At 43.2% G+C, this 16,983-nt stretch overlaps 1 protein-coding gene across 4 annotated transcripts in view; it reads right to left on the bottom strand.

Annotated features, from left to right (window-relative positions):
* Window positions 1–16,983, bottom strand: part of SLC5A6 (solute carrier family 5 member 6) — a 177,662-nt gene that overhangs the window by 31,978 nt on the left and 128,701 nt on the right. For all 4 annotated transcript variants that reach the window (XM_069233662.1, XM_069233664.1, XM_069233663.1 and 1 more), the window contains exons 8-9: window positions 11,825–11,954; window positions 1,886–1,974 (exon numbers count right to left, since the gene is read on the bottom strand). In XM_069233662.1, coding sequence (XP_069089763.1) covers window positions 1,886–1,974; window positions 11,825–11,954 — 219 coding nt within the window. The remainder of the gene's footprint in view (window positions 1–1,885; window positions 1,975–11,824; window positions 11,955–16,983) is intronic.

Below are 16,983 nucleotides of genomic sequence, written 5' to 3' on the forward strand. Positions count from 1 at the left end.
AAAACTGCTCTTGTTGTGTACTATAGGTGAAAATGGCGAATGGTTAAGATTTCATCCATACAATTCTTCAGAGAGGTCATTCAGACTGCTCTATAGTTATCAAAGTCATTGGGCACCTTGCAAGAACTTCACATTGCCTTTGATAGTTATCTTGATTTATCTGTCAAAGAATGTGAGAGAACCAGACGAATGCCTACAAAAGAACTATTGACCTTGCCTGTATCAAAAATTTGACACCTATACCTGTGCAACTTGATCAATTCTGGTCATTAACATCGAATAAGATGAACTTGGAGATGCTGATGCTTCAGTGAGCACCGAATTTTCAATTATTGCAAGTGAAATGATTGTCAATGAGTTGGTGCCTGCAGAGATATATTCAAAAGGTATGGAGCATATTGTTCAAGAAGTTAACAGCAAACTGGAGGAAGCTGACCTTCGTGCTGTGCCAAATGTTGAGTGGGCTGTTCGAAACGGTTCCAATCAAGTCATTGTACTGTCAAATGAGACAGATATTATTGTGCTACTTAGATTTGATACAATGTTCATAAATCAAGGATTGTCAGAGTTATGGAGAAGTTATGGAACAGGTGAGAAAAGACACCTAATCCCGTTTCATATTCTGTACAAGAAACTACTTGACCCCCAAAACCTATGTTTTGACACCAAAATGAAGTATATAGGTCTCATGGACCCTGAAATATTACACCATCACTGCAACACATCTGCCTTTTTTCAAAATGCCATCTAGAAAAATTCGGCCCGGATCAGCAATGTCTACCCAAGCTAAGTCACTTCTCCAATGACCCAAAAACACAAATCAAAAATGAATATTTCTGGACAACAATTTTTTAATGAGGTATAGCAGGGGGCCAGGATTATAAAATCTAACTAGGAGTTGCAATGGCTATGCCCAAGCTGCAGTTTGCAACTCTTGTGATCTAAATTACCTGCCAATCCATCTTTTACAAGTAAAGTGTACTTACAACTTTTAATGCTTGGTTGTTGAGTAACAGGCTGTAGTCTGAGCACTCCATTAAATGGTTTATGAAAAAAGTACAAAGACTTTTCACGGGACTCAAAGGTCAAGCGATATAACTTCTTGGAAGGGTGAAAGGCATGTGATGACAATTCCACTGTCACATGGTTCTGGAGGGATTACATCAGTAGCTGTGCTAAGATCTCTGCAAACTATTGCATCAGCGTACAGGTGGAGTTCAGAGGCAGTTTACTGTCCCTCAATACCCCTTGCGAGACTCAAGTCTGCACTCTAATAGAGCACCACGTAAAGTGACAAAGGAGAATTAAGCATCTAGGTTTGTGTAATCAACAGCCCCTTTGCCATGCATCAAGAAGGGCTGGCATTCCTGCAAGACCTTATGTGCTACTCCTTGACACAATGTGAGACTGGCCTCTCAAAATACATTAAACCCTGGTAACCAGCACATAAAATAGTTTTTAAAGGATCAGATGCGAACATTGGAGATGAAACGTTGTTCCTACAATGTTTCGATGACTTCCCATTTCACTTGCTAGTAATGTCAAGCATGTGTGTGGGGGGGGAGGGTGTCCGTTTGCTTTAATGCAGGGCTATGAAAAGCAACATCCCGCCCGTTGACCTTCCATTACATCACAAGGTTGGTCCGCTGCCCGATTTAGTACCCAGCAGTCTACAATTTGATGCTGAGGGCTAGACGAAGGGTAATCAGTGTTCTTCTAGTTCTGCTTATTTTGTGCCCATACTTTTCTGTTCATGACTCCAAAGGCCTGGGCATCAATACCGAAGGTCAGGCCAGGGGTACAACTTCTACTAGAAATACTTCTAGTTAACACCCTTGATGCCTAGGGAGCCCCCTCAGAGGATACAAAGTCAACATGCACCTACCTGAGAGCACCACTGAAGAGACAGGCGACAAACAGCCCCGGAAGCCCAGGAAGCTCCTTCAGAATGTCCATCACAAAATACAGCACCATCTGCAACAGGAGAGAGGAAAGAACAAATGACCCAGAGAGACCAAAAGAGCCCGAGAACACAGACAGATGACCATGTGCTTGGCAATAGATTGTGCTTAAAATAATCATAACAGAGCAGCAATAATAATGCTGATTATTATAATACCATCTTTTACAACAGCGCTTTATAAAGCACTTCTGACATGTCTAAGCACTGTCACTACCAACTGATGCTACTACCCACTTGATTGGTTCTAAATTTAATGAGCTCAGTAGAAAGGAAAGCCGACTTGGCCTTAGCGAGAGTCCAACTTGTGAAACAGATTACAGAGGATGTTAGCTGTATGCCTTTAACCTACTCAGCACTCTTGTCGGCGCATATTGCAGATCTTTCACAAGCACTGTGGCATTGCACAAGGGCAACAAACTCGGGCTCTGGATAGCAGCCATTAACATGAAAACATGTATTGATTTACATTGTAACCAATTACAGGTATTGAGCAAAGAATGCATCTCGCTTCTACGCCAAAGTGTGGCTCGATCATAAAAGTATGTAGCTCTTGGTGAGCCGGAGAGCACAAATGCTGGAAACCTGCACAGCTCATACTGAGCCTGAGAACACAAACACTGAAAACCTGCACAGCTCATACTGAGCCTGAGAACACAAACACGAAAAACCTGCACAGCTCTTGGTAACTTGAGAGCACAAACGCTGAAAACCTGCACAGCTCATGGACAGCTGGGTCATACTGAGCCTGAGAACACAAACACTGAAAACCTGCACAGCTCATACTGAGCTCGAGAACACAAACACTAAAAGCCTGCACAGCTCTTGGTAACCTGGACAGCACAAATGCCGAAAACCTGCACAGCTCTTGGTGAGCTGGAGAGCAGAAATGCAGAAAACCTGTACAGCTCTTGGTGATCCAGAGAGCCAAACGCAGAAAACCTTTACAGAGCTTACTGAGCTGGAGCGCACAAACATGTGAAACATATACAACTCTTACTGAGCTAGAGAGCACAAACACTAAAACCCTGCCCAGCTCTTTGTGAGTGGACAGCACAAACACTAAAAACCAGCAGAGCTTATACTGAGAACAAACGCTGAAAACCTCCACAGCTCTTGGTGAGCTGGAGGGCACAAACACTGAAAACCTGCACAGCTCATACTGAGCTCGAGAACAGAAACACTAAAAACCTGCACAGCTCTTGGTGAACTAGAGAGCACAATGCTGAAAACCTGCACAGCTCTTGGTGAACTGGAGAGCACAATGCTGAAAACCTGCACAGCTCTTGGTGAACAGGAGAGCACAATGCTGAAAACCTGCACAGCTCTTGGTGAACTGGAGCACAATGCTGAAAACCTGCACAGCTCTTGGTGAACTGGAGAGCACAATGCTGAAAACCTGCACAGCTCTTGGTGAACTGGAGAGCACAATGCTGAAACCCTGACAGTTCCTGGTGAACTGGAGAGCACAATGCTGAAAACCTGCACAGCTCTTGGTGAACAGGAGAGCACAATGCTGAAACCCTGCACAGCTCCTGGTGAGCAGGAGAGCACAATGCTGAAAACCTGCACAGCTCTTGGTGAACTGGAGAGCACAATGCTGAAAACCTGCACAGCTCTTGGTGAACAGGAGAGCACAATGCTGAAACCCTGCACAGCTCCTGGTGAGCAGGCGAGCACAATGCTGAAAACCTGCACAGCTCTTGGTGAACTGGAGAGCACAATGCTGAAAACCTGCACAGCTCCTGGTGAGCAGGAGAGCACAATGCTGAAAACCTGCCCAGCTCCTGGTGAGCAGGAGAGTACTGACCGCGCACTAAATACCCAATACTAATCTCAGGACACCAGTTTCTATCCTCAACCACGAATGGTCAGTTTCTCTACAAAGGCATGCTCTGGCTGTTCAATAGTTGGAGGCAAACAGGTAAAAGCATTTCTAGTAGGAATGAGTCGATACCTGCAAGAAGGGTACAAGACCTATGCAATACAGAGAGGCACAAGGAGGTGATGGACTATGTCAGCGACGGTCTTGGTAGGAGAAAGAGATAATAAAAGGATACAGGTAACAATTAACAGACAAACAAGCAATACAGCTTACAATCTCCTGTACGGCTCAGACGGCAGCTGGGTGAGGTGGTGGAGGGGTGGGATGGTGGAGGAAAGGGTGTGATGGAGCGGGGAATGTCCTTTACTTGAAGGTGATGCGTTTTTAGAGAGGTCTTAAAGATAAGGAGGAAGGCCACCGCCTGGAGCTCACCAGAAAGTACGTTTCAATGAAGGGGGTCAGGAAAGTGTTCTTATGTAGGTGTGACGCTGGTTGATTTGAGGGTAACAAGGAGTTTACAGTAAACAGACTGTACGATGCACATGTCTGTTCAGAAGTAGAGTGAGTGAATGAAGAAGACTAGAGCAGCCTCACGCACGAGCCCGAAGACTAACATGACCAATTAAGCCATTGAGTGTGAATGTCAGAAAGGAAAGGCAGATCTCCACAATCAAATTCTGTTTCAGGATATCCACACCCAACAATCCGTTTAACAATCATTCATGTTTTCCGAACTGATATATGGAAAAAGAAGGTTATCAGTGTTGAATGGTAATGCACTGACTGGAGTATCTTACGAAATCAGCTGGCGACAAGCTAATCTAGTTGTAATGCTAAGAAAGACAAGCATTTGCAATGCAATAGGTCTCACATTTACTTGAGTTGGAGCTAATGGCATAGTAAATGCATAACTGGACTTTTTTGCCACATTAATGAGTCAACCCTGCCACATATTTTGGTCCTTCCTGTCACATAATTCCAGTGGCCCTGCATATAACTAAAGGGTTAGTAGGCTTACTGGAATATTTTTTATACAATGTCCTTAATACACAAACTACTCTCCGGTGCAAAACATATTTACTTGGCCATTGGTACAGGCGACATTGCCCGTGGGCCAAGGAATACATAATTATACTCCAAGAATGCGCGCTTACTGGATCACTGTCCCTTTACTGAAGTCTGGGGAACTGAACAAAATGGGCACGATTTTTTCACACGCCTGAGGCGAGCAATCTCACATGCTGTTAATGATCCTCAGTTAGTCTTGAACTGAAATATTAGTTATAAAATATTGACCATTGTACAGCATAATCAACCGTAAGCTCTCCTTGGAGTTAGTTTTATAAATACTCGCACATGCAGCTCAAGTTTCACAGACTCAAACGTGTATTTCATCTAGTCAGGTTTCTGCTTTGTATTCGCAGCTTACATCACATTGTAAAAATAAAACAAGTCCTAGGATGCAAAGCAGAAACCAATTAAATGAGCGAATCCTGCATCGAACTAGGGAGCTGGACAATTCTACGAATACTACTCCAAGGGCTGGCTCCCAACTTTCTGATATTCCAGTTGAAATGCCCTCTTGAATAGTAGTGTATCGCAGTAAAACACGGTAAAGCCAAGGTTTCAGCACCTTACCTGACTGTTTTTCATCACAGCCTGCAGCTACAGCTCAGGAGCTAGGGTTGGCTGCCTGCACAGGGTTTGGAAGCGGCCACAGTGCACACATTTCAAAAGGTATTTATTAAGGAGTTCAATAAAGTTGTAATATTGCACTCAAACAAATAACTAATTCCTGGAGGTACAAAAAAAAAAAAAAAAAAAAAATCTTTAAAGCAGAAAATAGCTTTAAAGCGCTATGCAGTAGCACAGCTGTTAAAAATAAATTTTAAAGCACTAAATACTGAGGCAAAGTAATTTTAAAGCTATATCGGGAATACGTATTTCATGTCCACCAACTCCCGGCCCCTTCAGCTCACTGTTGCGTTTGTAAATATTTCAAAATAACTCTGGCGATTTATGTTTTTTCTGGAGAGAGAACGTACTTTTATCTCGTGCAAGCTTGGAGTCGTCATAAGGTAGTGTAGAGGGTTAATGTACCTACTGCAAAGAATGTGCACTAGGCAAATCATAAAGTGCATGTAATCTAAAAATGTCAGAATAACCCTGGCGATCAATGTTCGTTCTTGAGACAGAACGTACTTTTCTCTAGTGGAAGCTAGGGGTCATTATAGGGTACAGCACGGGATTAATATTCCTGCTGCAAAGAGCGTGTACTAAGCAGATCATAGTGCATATAATGGAAAATTGTCAAAATAACTGGCGATTAATGTTCATTCTGGCGAGAGAACATACTTTTGTCTAGTGGAAGCTTGGAGTCATCATTAGGTAGCGCACAGGGTTAATGCGCCTGATGCAAAGAAGGTGTGCTAGGCAATCAAAGTGCATGTAATGTAAAATGTAAAAGTAACTCTTTCAATTTATGTTCTTTCTGGAGAGAAAACACACTTTTGTCTAGTGGAAGCTTGAAGTCATCATAATATAGTGCAGAGGGTTAATGTGCTTGCTGCAAAAAACGTGTACAAAGTGTATAAAATGTCAAAATAACTCTTGCGATTAATGTTCTTTCTGGAGAGAGAATGGCTTTGTATTTCTGCCTCCGGGTCAAATCTCGACAATGAAGTCACTTGAGGTCTTTGGTATGTGTCCTGGAGACCCTCTGGTTTGTCCACGCGGCCTACTCCCGGATTCTGACTCCACAGAGACCTCATTTTCCACACTGGACACAGTGAGACTCGCCTACAGCTTGCCCGGGCATGATGGGCGACATGCCTTCAACACACCTCAGGACCTGGAAGGAAAATGCTTTCCGATGTGCCTGGAAGCGCTAGCACTAATAAAAAACAGATACATAAATATTTACTATGCATTTTCCGAGTAGGTAATCCGGTAACCTACAGATCACACAAATAAAAGCCAAAAGCAAAAATGAAATTACTCTTATTAGGTAGCACAGTAAACTAGTTCGCACTATGAGCACCATGGCAGCCACGGAATTCAGACAAAAGAAACAGGTAGTTTGCCCACGCTGAAGAATATCAGAAATCGTGCAACTATCCCTGTAACAGGGTCGGTGTCCAAGGTGGTAACCAAACCACCTCAAAGCAGGACAAACATAGAGCTTTTACCAATGACATCAAGTGATTTTGGAAAGGCAAGCCCATGAATGAATAAAAGTGATGGGTGTTAGGTGGGCATGGTTAAAAGCCCACAATACTTGCAGCAGGTCGAAGCACTTGCGCGCTCGACCTTAAAAAGGGAGACTTCATTAGAAATACCTGCAACGCGTTTGATGCCCTACCACTGTATTACGTGACCTTAAGGAGACAAAAGGGGAGTCCCTGGTGTAGGGCATAAAAACAGATATGAGTGTTCTCATGTAACCACGGTTCTGAAGCAGATGGTGGAAAGGGAAGGCATACAGTTCATGCTACCTACAATTCTAGACAAGTAAAGGCAGGTGAGTGGCACTTGTAACTATCCGGCAATGGGGTGATTCACATAGTGTCTGGTTTCAGAGTTCTCAGGAAGGCTATCTGCTCCATCTGTTTCTTCCATGCAAATTAACATAGCGAACGTGACATTAAGGAGCTTCTGGCTCATTAATATCACTGGAGGTGATGCCGCACAAACTATGAAATCACAGGAAGTACCTTCATAAAACAAAACTCTGTAGGTTACTGTTAAAATCTTTACCAAAAAAAAAAAAAAAATTGCTGTAGAGTCAAATATCCGAGAACAAAATCACTGTCCTAAATCCTGCTGAAAACCTGCACGCATCATTTAAAGCCCTGAGGTAAAGCTGGAAGAACAGTATGCATCTCTTCTGACCACCATCTAGGTCTTATCATCAGCAACAGACCCCGAGAGCTGAGGACAAAGCCATGGCTGACTCGCTGAGGAGGAGGGCAGGTGGAGCAGAAGTCCTAACATTTAAGAAAACTGGTGAAATTACCAAATCTCTTTCAAACAGTATCCTGAAATCTGAAAGCCGCAGCATTTTGCAACAAAATAATTGAGGCCAGGATTCAGGCCCCAGCTACAAACAGTAGCACAGTCTGAAGCAACATTTCCTTCCGGGAAGCAGCTGTGTTGGGTGATAAAGCTAGAAAAGAAGCACTCAGGAGGCTCAAGCAGGTACCTGGAAGGGGAAGAACTGCAGCCCACTGTTGGTCCAAAAGGAGCCCACCATTAAATGCCACATCTGCACGTGCCTGTTTAACACACTGTGACCTGGAAGCTAGTCTTGTAAATTTGGAATGGCTGTTTTGAAACTTTCTATTTTAGGTCTGGCCTACAGACAGGTTGACTATCTCGTCAGCTGCCGGTTTCAAGTAGTTAAGAATCATAAATGTAAAAAGCATGTATGCTTACATAAATAAAAAGGATTTAAGACAGCCCTCTACACCCATTAGTCTGTTCAACTGTCATTCACATTTTGCTTTCACCCACCACAGTATAAAACCTAAAGCAATGGGACTGCCTGCTTCAGCCACTGCTCTCTTGCACTGCGAGTGACTGCATTTTGTCTGATCACATGTGCACGTCTGGTTAAAAAGAAGCACACTGCAGTGCCAGGGCTGATTGGACGATACTTTACTTTGAATGGCAAATGCTTTTCTTCTTTATATTCTGTATCCTTTTTAGAAAAAAATTGTGTTTGATCACCCTAGTGTGTTTAAACTTATTTTTTTGTCAACTTTAGAAGTGCACAACCTTTCAGCGTTTTATTAGGACGCGTACACATACGGGCATGTATGATTTTACAAGATCCCTCACTCCGTGCACAGATCACCCAAATCAGACATGGAAGATCACTGTTACAAGTCACATGAGAAGGTCAGGTCTGCTTCATCAGGAAATTCAAGCCTCATCTTCGCTCCTCATGCTACTATTTCCGCTGGACTATCCAGACCGAATTTGGTTGGTCAGATATCACCCTATATTCACTGAACAAAGTGTACCAAATAGCCACTCTCTTGCCCAGTGTCCAAAGAAAAATAGAGTGCATCTCTCACACCTCAATTTAGGGCAGTGATCATTTCCAAATGCTCCTCTCGGTACACATTGCCTTAAAAACCACCACATAATCTAATGCATGCCAGGAAACTAGACTTTCTTGTTGCCTTCCATCACCTGCCACCTCCGGTCCACTCCACTGTCAGCCCCATTCTGCAAAGACTGGAGAGACAAAGGCCAGGAGATGAGCACTCAGTTCAGGTTTTCAAAGTGGAACAATCACATAAGTTTTTACTAACAATAAGGGAAAGAGACAATGACTTATCTGAATCAGCAAGAGCCATTCAAGCCCAGTTAATTATCTGCTCAACTGAGAACGCGCTCTAGTCCCCAGTGTGCGGCTACTGCTGCCCTCTCAATGCATGTCAATTCAACACACTCCTAGGTACCCTAAATGTCCATCCAAGTTATTTGTTCCAAACATGATTGCTTTTCTCCTCTCCGTTATGTGCACTGCTCAATTGCCCAGGGGGACAACATTTGCACAATAAAGTACTTAAATAAAACAAAAAATGAGTGGAAGCTAGCTAATGTTGTACAAATTCACAGATTCCTAATGTAGCAACCAAATAGATGTGCATGCAAATATCATCTGTACTAGTCTCACTACATTAACCTCCACAAACAGTGATTGCTGAGCCCAAATATCTTCCTCAACAGGAAACAGACACCCTTTCAGCCCTCTGTGGCCCTGGAATCTGGACAGCACACCCTGGGAAGCGCCCAATGCTTCGTTCTCACTTCAGGTGTAGGACAATAACCGCAAGTCTGCTGAACCAGTGACATCACCTTGGTAATTCAGAATAATTTAACCACGGATGCGACTGTAAAAGGTATTCTTGCAAACTTTCTCAAGTACTTTATCTGCTTCTCACTTTTTAGGTCTCATATATAGATAGTTCTAGCGGTCTGCTGGCAACAGAGCTATTGTAGCCAATGCGGACATAGAGTGGGTTTTGGGCCCACCCACTGCGGATGTTTCAATGGATTTCTTGTTTACCTCAGAGCCCTGCATATGATTCAAAGACCCACCTCTCTATTCTTGTAATGATCCTGCCCCAGGGAACATGAATCTTGCATTTGGTCCCCATCTTTTTATCTTGTTGCATCTGCTCCTACCACTTTCCTGCAACAGCTCTCTTCCCGCAATAATTTACTCCCCCTCGGTATTTGCTGATACAGTGGTCTTCTTGAAAAAAGTGTTTCACACTATTCCAAGATAGCCGCCCTTGTACATGAATACACATGCAGGGGGGGAGAGGCGCATCTTAGAACTATTTTATATGCTTTTAGACAAAGACTACTAAGATGGCTGTCACGTGTGCTTGGAAGGTCATCTAGATTTAAAAACAAAAAAAAAAAAAAAGTACTGGCACAGCCTAGAGGTCTTGTCACCAGCAAGATATATTGTCTTTAAAAAGGTTTAAACTAAACTTTCTTGCTTAACTTTCTGGCAAGCATAGTTCTTTATTAGGCGGTCTCCCATTTTTTAAAATTCTGTTAAGTAGGAAGCGACATCAAAAGATGAATATGTAGTCCGAAGAGAACAGGTAGGAAGGTACAATGTAAAATGTCACATCTCACTGTTGGTGAATAGGTAAAGAAAATGCGGTCTCTAATTTTGCACAATTTCTGCGTTCACAGGTCAGCAAAATGTCCTGTCTTCATCTGATTGCGCGTCTCTTTCAGAGGCTGAATGCAGTCGCAAAAAATGGATGAGAGCTAATTAAAATGCTTACAAAATGCCACAATAAACACTGATAGATTGCCATCTCAAAACTGCTATTTTCGCCATGCTTAGCCTTCCAGAGGGTGTTCATTTTAGCAACAAGAATGAATTTCGACAATTTTAAAGAAGGCTTGGAATAGGCTGGGTGATCAACATTTAGGATTTTTTGCATACAAGACGCAAAGTAAATACCGATTAGGGGACAGAACAGAAAAAATATTTACATTCAACATTTAGACATCATAGCCTCACCCAATGAGAATAAAGGGATGAGGGAAAGCAGGGGCTCTTTAGTGTTCTTCCATGTATCTGGAGGGTTTTCATGAGCAACCTTTTAGGAAAAGCACACAGGTTTGTTTTCTTACTGTGAATGCTGGGAAAGATCCGAGACTGAGGATGGTGGTAGTTGGAGTAAAGGTCTGTACAGGATAGGGTGAATTAAGAATTATATCAAGATGTTCCTGGACCGATTAAAGGACATTAAGTGAAGCAGGGATCCATAGAATTGTGGAACTGGTCTAGGAATGAATGCAGAAGGAAACCTTCAGGGGCTGGATGTTTATTGGCTGGGCCCGGGCAAGGGGCGGTGCTGACCGCAATATGCCGGACAGCACTGCCCAACGAGATGGGCAACAAGCCTTATCTGTGTCTGCTCTATGGTAGCCGGTGACAAAGTACAGTTCTTACTTGTAGCATGAAACACCACCACTGGTGGCGGAACAGATGCAGGCAGCTTTGAATAACTTAGGCATAAATAGGCCAGAAAGGTAGGTACAAATACTCTACAAAAGTAGAGTTGTTGTCTATCCAATTTTAAGAACTCATTTGGTATTTACTAATTTTAAAAAAAAATGCTAGTTTAAAAAGGAGTTGCCCAGCTGCTGTGGCATTATGAGTAGATTGCAGGCATATGGTGGAAAACAATCTGCCAAAAACTGTGCGTGGTTTAGGGTCATAATGAAGAACACAGGCAGAGAATATTTGACTTTATATTTTTTTCTTAACAGCAAATGCAGTGTTCATTCAGCTTCTTACTATAGAATAAAAATGCATTTTTACGAAACATATTTCATGACTACACCAGAAAGGTGGTAGACTCCTCGAGTTGACACTTGAGAAAGCAGAGCCCAGAGCTGTAGATGACCTGCAGTGCAGACAGGTGCCATGCAAGACCCTGCGGATGAACCCTGCGGGTTGGGGGTTGGCACGAGTGCCCAAGCAGTCTGCTCACCTGATCTGGAGAATGAAGGGACGCCAGCTCCGCACTCTCGTTCTGCTTGTAAAATGCGAACATTACCAGTCCCATCAGGCAGCCAAGACAGAGCACAAGCTGCTGGCAGGGGAAAACTGCATAGCAAGACCTGAAAAACAAAGGATCTGTCACAGGGCTGCATCCGATGCCATCCAACGTCTACCACTTGCACTGCTCATATCATGCACCCAACTGCAGTTCACCACAGCAAGTCTAGGGGGCGCCACTGGTCAACAGGGAAAAAAACCACAGCTGATAAATATCTCTGCTTACAAGTCCAGCACTTTAAGAAGTAGCACGTGGTAAAACTGACCCTTTGATTATCCATCAAGAACTAGAAGGCCACTCTGACCCAATATACTAGCACTACATCGTGCTCTGGAAGGAGCTCAAACTTCCTGTGTAAGATTGTCCTTACTGGTGATGCTGTGCTCTGCCTATTCACTCTGCAGCACACAGAGGGTAATGCACAGCCGGACCCACCTCTTATAAGGCCCAAGTAGCTCCCAGAATGCTGCAGCATAGATGTAACAGCTCGATTGCACAGGAAAACTCTGGGAAAGCGGTCCTGCCTCAGCAATTTAATCTCTGCTATTTCTTTTGTAAGCCACCACTCCCACTGAGGAAAACCGACATGATGTCTAGACTCTATTGAACTGTTTTGTTATGTTTTTCCCAGATCTACTGTACGGGTTATCACTGTGCCCTGGTGGCCATGGTCATCATTACCTGGACTCTAGGGTCACTACACAATGTGTCTTACTTGCCTCCTCTACGTGTCTATTAATCTAGGTAAGTAATCTGGAAACATCACTGGATGCCATGAGTTTTCTTGTAGTCCTGAAGACACTTTAATTCTCACAATACAAACTTGGCCAGATCAACTTTAAAAACAGCATCATAGTTTGACTGAAGAAATGTTCAATATGTTATATTGCTCAAAGTTCCAATCAAGGCTCTTCATACCTCTCTAAATTTTCCGCAGGATACACAACAGTTTCCTGTAATTTAGAGCTCCACTCACAAGGAATATACGTAAGCACTTTGTCTTCCACACAACAGTCATCGTGTCTGCACCGCCCTCATTCCAGGTCTCCTTCATGCACCTTTACTAACCATTTGCACAAGCCCATCAGCACCACCATCATCATCTCATTCCAATCTAACTGGGTTTTATTTCATGACAACTTGTTTACAATGTTAAGATAGGTCAACCTTCCTCTGTAACATGTTTCTTTTTAGGCCACTTTTCTTCTCTCAAAAGTTGAGACTATCAACACATCCTCCTCTCTTCAATTGCCTCACTCATGCTGGTCACCACACGCCCAACTTCTTCTAGTAGTTCATCAGGTTATTCCACAAACAACCTTTATAGACAAACAACCTTTATAGACAATCAGTTGTGGTGCTTCTCTCTTCTTCTAGTTCTTTGTCAGGTTATTTCACAGAAAATCTATATAGAAAAATCAGTTGTAGTGCTGCTCTCAGCATATTTCTATCGGACAAAAACTCCTGCAATCTCATTTGCTGCCTCAGTATTCCAGGAACTGTCATCAACAATCCTGCGATGACAAACAAATCTAGCAGAGGGCAATGACTCTTCCTGGCTGTAAATTCTGAACCGCCCGCACCTTAGTCCCCTACACCACACACTCCTACCAGTTGTATGTCAACTCCACCACAGGACACCAATGCCTCCTTTTCAACATTGAAGTATTTTTGCTTAACGGCTTCGAAGGTCTCAATACTTTTGATATAATCTCCTTCCTTCTTTTTTGCATCACAAGTACACCAAAGCCATTGCTGTTGTCGTCAGTAACTATACTGGTTTTACATCTAACAGGACAGGGCTTCAGCACAGGACATTGTGGCCACCTCTTCCTTTAAACTGACAAATTATTTCTACGAACATTCATCCTACACAAACCTCACACATTTAATAACTAATTTGTTAAGCCTTTTATCTTATCACTAGCAAGCCTTTTATCTTATCACTAGCAAATTTCAAAACTTAGTATAATAAATCATCTAAAGAGTTTAGGTTTTCTCAAGTAATCCTCTCTATCTGCCACTATTTTATATTTCTGCTCCTTGTTTAACGATTTTTGAGAACTTTTAACCCTGCCTCTAACATTGCATCATGCTCTTAGAAATCCACAAAATATGCCTCACTCATTTTTTTTTTTAACAAACACTTTTTATTGAGGGGTACCAGAATACACAAATATAAAAAATTTACCTCAGCAGGCATGAAGCTGCCCAGAACAACAAAAGCAATTCAGGATGCCAACATAACACCGTTCGTAACCATAAAAGCAGTAAAAAGTGCTGCCGCGATGGCAAGTGGACAGTTGGCAGACATCAACATGTGGTAGGTTAGGCAGCAAGACGGATTAAAAAAGTATCAACAATATGTGAAATAAATGAGGACAAAAGGAAAGATATTCTGGGGGGGAAATCAACGCGGGGAGGAAAAACCGGAACACTGGGGGTGGGAGGCTGGGGGTGACAAGAAACCAGAAGTATAGGACCATAACTGAGTGTACATTACAACTAAGCAAGAGATCATGTGACAGTGCACTCGGCGGGGGGGGGGGGGGGGGGGGGGGGGGGGTTGTGCATCTGGGGTGAAGAATAGGTATCCGACAAAGGCCATTCATTATCATCTCCATCCAACAAAACCCTTGAATGGTCCAGTTATGCTGCACCTCACCCACACAGCAACAAACACCAAAGGGATACCATTGTCTCACTTCACTGGTCTGTGGAACCCTGTTTTGGGTGAAAAGGGGAGGGGGGGGGGTCTGTCCAAAGCCATCAACACTTGGGCAATCTCTGAAAATCTGTTCCTAAGCCTGCGCATGGTCAGGACTACGCTGGTCTCAATGTATGTCCCTTTACACTCAGCCCATTTCTTCAATTCACAGAGGGGCCAGTTTGAGATTTCCAGGTCATGGACAGCGATATTCTAGAAAGTACCAAAATGAGGTCCGTGAACTTGGTGGTGGTTAACCTACCACTGGCAGAGAGAAGAGAAAAGGCTTTTTTGAACACATTTGCAAGATTCATCTGCTGGATGTAATAGATTGTCAGCATTGGGTGGGCATGTGCCACTAAGGGCAAACTAAAGTAGTTTGTTGGTTGGTATAGCAGGGGCAGAGAGGTTCAAGGACTGAGGCCCCCGTAAGCTAACTGGTGGTTCCGAGACCTTTAAAGAACTGAGTTGTCTTGTGCATCATTGGCTGGGAATGTTGCCTATATGCTAGCCCCGTGGAACAGCCCATAAATTTCCCGAACTATTTTAGAAAATGTTTGGCATGGGTCAACAATCACAAGGAACGTGCATTAGCTCTGCTGTCTTTAAAGTAATCCAAAATGGAGTTCGTTTTTTTTCTCCGCAAAAGAGGCAAAGCCCATCAAAGGGCACATCCATTAGCAATTTGGGTAGATAACATGCTTGGGCTGCGTCCTGCCTATGTATCATTTGAGTCAAACAAGTCTGATAGTTCACCATGGCAGTATCTCGCGGACCATGTCACACAGGACAGGGCATGCGTGTACAGCAACAGTGCCAAGGGCCATATGTACAAACACATTTTCCCATTGACACAGAATGGGAAAAACCCTTTGCTACATCTGGCCCCAAGTTAGCTAAGGAAAACATTTTCCAAAGCCATCAACAGTTTTAGGATCTCTATCCAGAGGATTAGCTGGAAATGAGTTAGGGTTCAGCATACTGGCTCAGGACTGTACAATAAGTCTCTCCAGAGTATGGTGCTTGGCGGCAAAGTGCTTGTCAAATACAATCTGCTTTCGAAGCCACCTAGCAGCACCTGGGAGCACTGGCACAAACTTTTCTGGATTCAGTCTGGCACAAAGGGGGTTTTCTAAGGCAAGGATCTGCAGTAATAAGCACCCAGACACATACAGACTATTTCCCTGGAACATCTACAAATGGGCTTGTTGAGTAATGCAGGCTCTCTCATTCCTTTGGAATCAATTTTGTTTTAGTGTATTGCCATTTGTCGGCCCTCCTGGTGGACCCTGTGTGGTGCATAGTCTGCTCCTCCAAGGTAATCGCTTCCTACGTGTGATCCAGGTAAAGTAGGAGGAGGAAGCGAACTGATTTGCATAGATCTGGTTGATGAAACCAATGATTGTGTCTGAACCAAGAGATCCTGGTTTTATCATCCATACGGCTTAACGTCCACACCCACCCCCGCCATGAAATGGTACTAAACCTAAAGGAAGGATTTTATATTTATGCTGATGACACAAGGGCTAGCGTTCAAGCCGGCGTAAGACACAAAAAGCAGACCAATAAATAATGCAGAAAGTATTATTATGGATGATAGGAAATGGAAAAGATCACTGTAGTTCAGTTTAAATTATATAAAAAAAATCTCTAATTTATAGATTCCTATGCAGCCATAACACACTGACATTAGCTATGCCCACATTTACTTTCAGATTCTTCCCAAGAATGGATTTAAAAATTTTCACGGTTTATTTCTAGGATGTCTGGACACCCAGATCAATACAAGAGTTTCTTCTGTGGTAAAAATCTACTTTTATTCATGTTTCCCATCCTTGTTTTCTGCCAAACACGGTTGGGATTTTGACCTGACATGGAGAGACCACTGACTGTTTCTCAGATCATTTGTTTCGTTTAAAACGTGTCAATGCATGTAAAGGTGCTGTACTGAAGTCTTAGCCACCTGCACACAATTTGCCTGCAGACAGGCTAGTTTCCCTTTGCAGGACCTGAAAGGGCTCTGCAGGGCAGAAAGGGGGGGTAGGAGGGGGTGAGAACAGCCATCTTCCTAGTAGACCTAGTAGGAGATTGTGAAAAATATCCTTCAGTGAATCTTCAAAATAACTTGCAGAGCTGGGGTACAAGTGGGGCGAATGGAATGGTTTCTTACCTGTAACTCCAGTTCTCTCGTAGCGGTATTTCCATGATAGTCATAAGCACTGAATAGTTCTGCGCGCCTGCGGGGACCCCGGAGCACTGATCTGAAATATATTCTTAAGTGCAGATACCAGCCCTTTTAATAAAGGCCTGTCAAACCACTTAAGAATAACACTGTGCAGCCTATGTGAAGAGCTACACAGACCAAATTGTTGGAAAGAACGAC

Source organism: Pleurodeles waltl, chromosome 5 (assembly GCF_031143425.1).
Source record: "Pleurodeles waltl isolate 20211129_DDA chromosome 5, aPleWal1.hap1.20221129, whole genome shotgun sequence".
Taxonomy (NCBI): Eukaryota; Metazoa; Chordata; class Amphibia; order Caudata; family Salamandridae; genus Pleurodeles; species Pleurodeles waltl.